This window comes from Nansenia antarctica (assembly GCF_963989245.1).
Source record: "Nansenia antarctica genome assembly, chromosome: 1".
NCBI lineage: Eukaryota > Metazoa > Chordata > Actinopteri > Argentiniformes > Microstomatidae > Nansenia > Nansenia antarctica.
The window spans coordinates 111,750,104-111,755,103 of record NC_137674.1 but is presented as its reverse complement, the minus strand read 5'-3'; the positions used below and the strand labels follow the sequence as shown (position 1 = coordinate 111,755,103).

The window sequence follows — 5,000 nt, the reverse complement described above, 5'->3', positions numbered from 1 at the left end:
AGTTTAGCATCTAACCAGAAGGGCAAATAGTGATAGAGTGCAAAACACGATATTGTAGACAAACTAGGATAAGTACAGTTATGAAGTGATAGTTACAGTATATTAAGTACAGTAGGTAGTGGGTATATACAAGAGATGGATAACAGTAAGCTCTGCACAGTTACGGTTGCCATGTACAGTGTAGTGTATACAGATGTATATATTAGAGACTGATATCAGAAATGGGGTATGGTGGCCTGGGGTGGTCCAGTGGTCTAGCACCGTGGTCTACAGTACACACACATGCCCATGTCGGCGTGGGTTAGAATCCGGCCCATGCCCTGCTGACATGCCCTCTCTCCCTTCTTCTCCTTACTTTCCTGTCTGTCTTCACTGTATCTGTCCAATAAAATGTACAAATATGAGTGGGACTGCCCCACTGAGAAAAAATAACCTTTAAAAAAATAAATGGGAAAGAGCTTTAACCGAAAGGGAGACTGACTGGTGACCTGACATAGACCTTGTCAGCCTCCACGCTGCTGTCTGAATGTTGAAGTTGTGTGTGTGTGTGTGTGTGTGTGTGTGTGTGTGTGTGTGTGTGTGTTGCTAAGGGCACGGCCTGCCTGAATGAAAGCAGTAGTCTCCAGCCCAGTCATCCCTCCCCTGCCTGCTCCCACCCTCCCAGGAGACTTGGTGCTTGGCTGCACAGAGGATCCTTCAGGAGACCTTTTCTTCCTGCTTCTTAGGGGGAAACTATGTTGGCGTCAACAACAGAGAAGCTCAGCTCACTGCTGGGACTTATTTCACTAATAACCGCCATCCTCCATCCTCGTACGGCCTATTTTCACACGGTAGAGCAACCAGTCTCCCGGGCCCCGCAGTCTGGCGCTGTTATACTACTGAGACACATAGTTTATTATCTTTATCCACTTTTAAGTTCTTCACATCATGTTGGCACTGGAAAGCCTTGATATTAAACCGGCTTTGTGGTCTAGAAGTGTAACACTACTGACTGAGACACATTTTATCTTCATTCACATCACGTTGGCATTGACAAGCCTATACTGTGCCCTGGGGTGGTCCAGTGGTCCAGCACCGCGGTCTACAGTGCATACATATGCCCATGTTGGGCATGGGTTAGAATCCGGCCAATGCCCTTACTTTCCTGTCTGTCTTCACTGTATCTGTCCAATTAATTTAAAATATGATTGGGACTGCCCCACTCAGAAAAAAATTATAATAACTTTAAGAAAAGCCTATACTCAACCATTCTGAGTGAAGCAAGTTGGATTCATTTGAAGAAATTACCAGGGATGAAAGGCCGAAAATTCAATGTCACCCTGTCTGTCTGCCATACCACCCTGTCTGTCTGCCCTATCGCCCTGTCTGTCTGCCATATCACCCTGTCTGTCTGCCATATCACCCTGTCTGTCTGCCATATCACCCTGTCTGTCTGCCTAATCGCCCTGTCTGTCTGCCATATCACCCTGTCTGTCTGCCATATCACCCTGTCTGTCTGCCATATCACCCTGTCTGTCTGCCATATCCCCCTGTCTGTCTGCCATATCACCCTGTCTGTCTGTCTGTCTGCCATATCACCCTGTCTGTCTGGCATATCACCCTGTCTGTCTGCCATACCACCCTGTCTGTCTGCCACATCACCCTGTCTGTCTGCCATATCACCCTGTCTGTCTGTCTGTCTGTCTGCCACATCACCCTGTCTGTCTGCCCCATCGCCCTGTCTGTCTGCCATATCACCCTGTCTGTCTGTCTGCCCATACCACCCTGTCTGCCTGCGGTGGACAGAGAGGAGGAGGCTGAAACGGCACTCGCGACAGAAACTGGAGCACGCCACGTCGCCACGGTGACTTTGCCGCGTGCTGCCCCCCCCCCCCCCCTCCTCCATCCTGAGACCATCTCATCTTGCCCCCGCGGGGGGAAGGTGCCATAGTGGATGAGATCCACGCATCAGATAATGTCTGCCTGCAGGCAGGAAAGGAACTCACCCCTCTTTTACTAGCGACTCTGACAACTCCAGGAACTTGGTGTTAATATGCCCTGACAGCCTTGGTGGGATGGGGAGGTCTGCAGTACAGTACAGTGATGCTAGTTGGAGGGAAGATAACTGTCTGTGCGATACCTTCTCTAATGATGGTACTCTCTCTCCTGCAGGGAGAAGGTAGGCTACCATCCAGGTTCCACTTCTATCCACTGACTGCTACTGCCTGTCCTGATGATGTTCTATGATCAAAAGCTCGCAATAAACAAGGGATTTTTTTTGTACAGTGTTTGAGTGTGCGGACTGCGGATGCTGTTATTTTGCACACAATCCACTGAGTGTTAAAACTCCCCCCCCCCCCCCCCCCATGTCCATGATTAAGACTAATTCAAGTAAGGTAAGACAGGTTCAAGTGTAGAGGGGGGGGGCAGCGTTGCCAGATATCATTAATCACGGGTTGGTTTCCTGGGACAGATTACGCCTAATCCAGCACTAAATCACTAAATCACACTAATGCACTAAATCACACTTTCAACAGGAACTCTCTCTCAAAGGAAAAGATTTTTGGTCAAGGATAATCTTAGGTCCCGGAAGCGAGCCCAATATTTTCAGAACAACCCTGGCTTGGCCAATCCACTAAACAGTTATTAGCCTAAACTCACTTAAAGATTCGAACTGCCTGTCACGCTGTGTAAGGGGTGGAGTTCCTATATTTCTATGTTTCTATGTGTCTATGTTTCTATGTTCCTATGTTCCTATGTTTCCCAGGTGTTTGATTGGTGGTAAAAGTGTGAATATCTCACTATCTCTGTGCAGAGTAAAAGTCAAGCGCATCAATCGGCATTTAGATAAATGACTGTCTGTAGTTGCCTCGAGTCGTGTCCGAGCTGGGTAAAGCACAACGCAGTGATGTGTTCTGTGGTCTTTAACATGGTTTACCACTTGTCTGTCAATAGCCTTCTTTTCTCAACTGTTAGAAACACGACTCCTCTCCTCGCAGTCTCTCCACCACTCCCGTCCTGTTCAACATGACCAGGAGGAGGTCTAGGCTCCTCTCCCTCCTTACATGATGACATAAGGCAGCTAACTAACACAATCTGAAGGAGAGCAAGCCAAGCTAGCCGTGGCGTGTTACTGTACGTTGACAGTGTGTGTGTGTGCGTGTGTGCGTGTGTGTGCGTGTGTGCGTGTGTGTGTGTGTGTGTGCGTGACACATTGCTAGCCTCACATTAGCTAGCTACCTTGCCTTGCTACTACTACTAGCCCATAAAGTTGTCACCCAGGCACCACCACCACCACCACCACCACCACCACCACCACTATGGTATGTGTTCTAATGCCAGTGTTCTAACACCAGTGTTCTAACGCCAGTGTTCTAACGCCAGTGTTCTAATGCCAGTGTTCTAACACCAGTGTTCTAATACCAATGTTCTAATGCCAGTGTTCTAATGCCAGTGTTCTAATGCCAGTGTTCTAATGCCAGTGTTCTAATGCCAGTGTTCTAACACCAGTGTTCTAATGCCAGTGTTCTAATGCCAGTGTTCTAATGCCAGTGTTCTAATGCCAGTCTGAGTGTTCTAATGCCAGTGTTCTAATGCCAGTGTTCCAATGTTCTAATGCCAGTGTTCTAATGCCAGTGTTCTAACACCAGTGTTCTAATGCCAGTGTTCCAATGTTCTAATGCCAATGTTCTAATGCCAGTGTTCTAACGCCAGTGTTCTAACACCAGTGTTCTAATGCCAGTGTTCTAATGCCAGTGTTCTAACACCAGTGTTCTAATGCCAGTGTTCCAATGTTCTAATGCCAGTGTTCTAATGCCAGTGTTCTAATACCAATGTTCTAATGCCAGTGTTCTAATACCAATGTTCTAATGCCAGTGTTCTAATACCAGTGTTCTAATGCCAGTGTTCTAATACCAATGTTCTAATGCCAGTGTTCTAATGCCAGTGTTCTAACACCAGTGTTCTAATACCAGTGTTCTAATACCAATGTTCTAATGCCAGTGTTCTAATACCAGTGTTCTAATACCAATGTTCTAATGCCAGTGTTCTAATACCAATGTTCTAATGCCAGTGTTCTAATGCCAGTGTTCTAACGCCAGTGTTCTAATGCCAGTGTTCTAACGCCAGTGTTCTAATGCCAGTGTTGTACCACCCAGGCAACACCACCACTACCTCGCTGGCTGCTAAAACGCGAAGCTAAAGCGGCTAACAGGATGTCTAACTAACAGACTCACTGCTCCTGGTCCTCCAGCGGTCCGAGCTGCTCCGGCGTCTCCAGCGGCACCTCGGGGCCCAGTAGTTTACTGTTCTTGTTCTTCAGGATGCCTTTGATCGGCCTGGGAGCTGCCATTCCACCTGGGGTTCCCACCACTGGCTGGTTTTAGTCAAGTATATCGCACACACGCGTCTTCTTCACGGCTGCAACTACCTGACATGTCCCGGGGAAACACGGTGCGCTGCTGCCTTTTTGTCCGTCCGCGGCTACCGTAGTGTACTGACTGACTGGCTGGCGCGGTTAAACGTAGCAGGCGCCGCCAGACACGCCTTGATTGATTTCTGTTCTGTTCTCGCGAGATGTTGCGAGGTTACGGCGTCATCATCACGGGGTTTGTCATAACAACGTTTTGCGAAAGGCGCCATGTTTGTTGTGGCCGCAGAATAATAATAATAATGATAATAACTTTTATTTGTATGTATAGCGCTTTTCCTGCAAACGTTACACAGGTGTTAGTGTTTAGGAGGACATATGTTTCTGGTTGTTGAATTTCAAATAAACTGTAATGGGATCGCACAAGGTAGTAAGTTGAAATCAAATCGTGAGTTTAGAATGATAAGGTTCTATCTCCGTTTAGGGTCGTTCAGAGATATTGAGCGTCAACGTTTTTACATTCCATTATGTTTTGTAAGATGGAACCTTTGTATTTTATTAATTACTAACTCAAAAATGTCAACATTAAAAAAAAAAAAACACCACACAGGCTGTTATGAAGGCCCACAATTTAGAGCCAGTTAGTTTCCCC

The 5,000-nt window shown here is 47.0% G+C and overlaps 1 protein-coding gene across 1 annotated transcript in view; it reads right to left on the bottom strand.

The window, feature by feature from the left end:
* The window catches only part of ppp1r2 (protein phosphatase 1, regulatory (inhibitor) subunit 2), a gene marked incomplete at its 5' end in the record, with an annotated part of 29,216 nt that extends 24,886 nt beyond the window's left edge, over positions 1-4,330 (bottom strand). The window contains one exon of the mRNA XM_080532478.1: positions 4,215-4,330. Within this exon, the coding sequence (XP_080388604.1) occupies positions 4,215-4,330 (116 nt within the window). The remainder of the gene's footprint in view (positions 1-4,214) is intronic.
* Between the last annotated feature and the right edge of the window lie 670 nt (positions 4,331-5,000).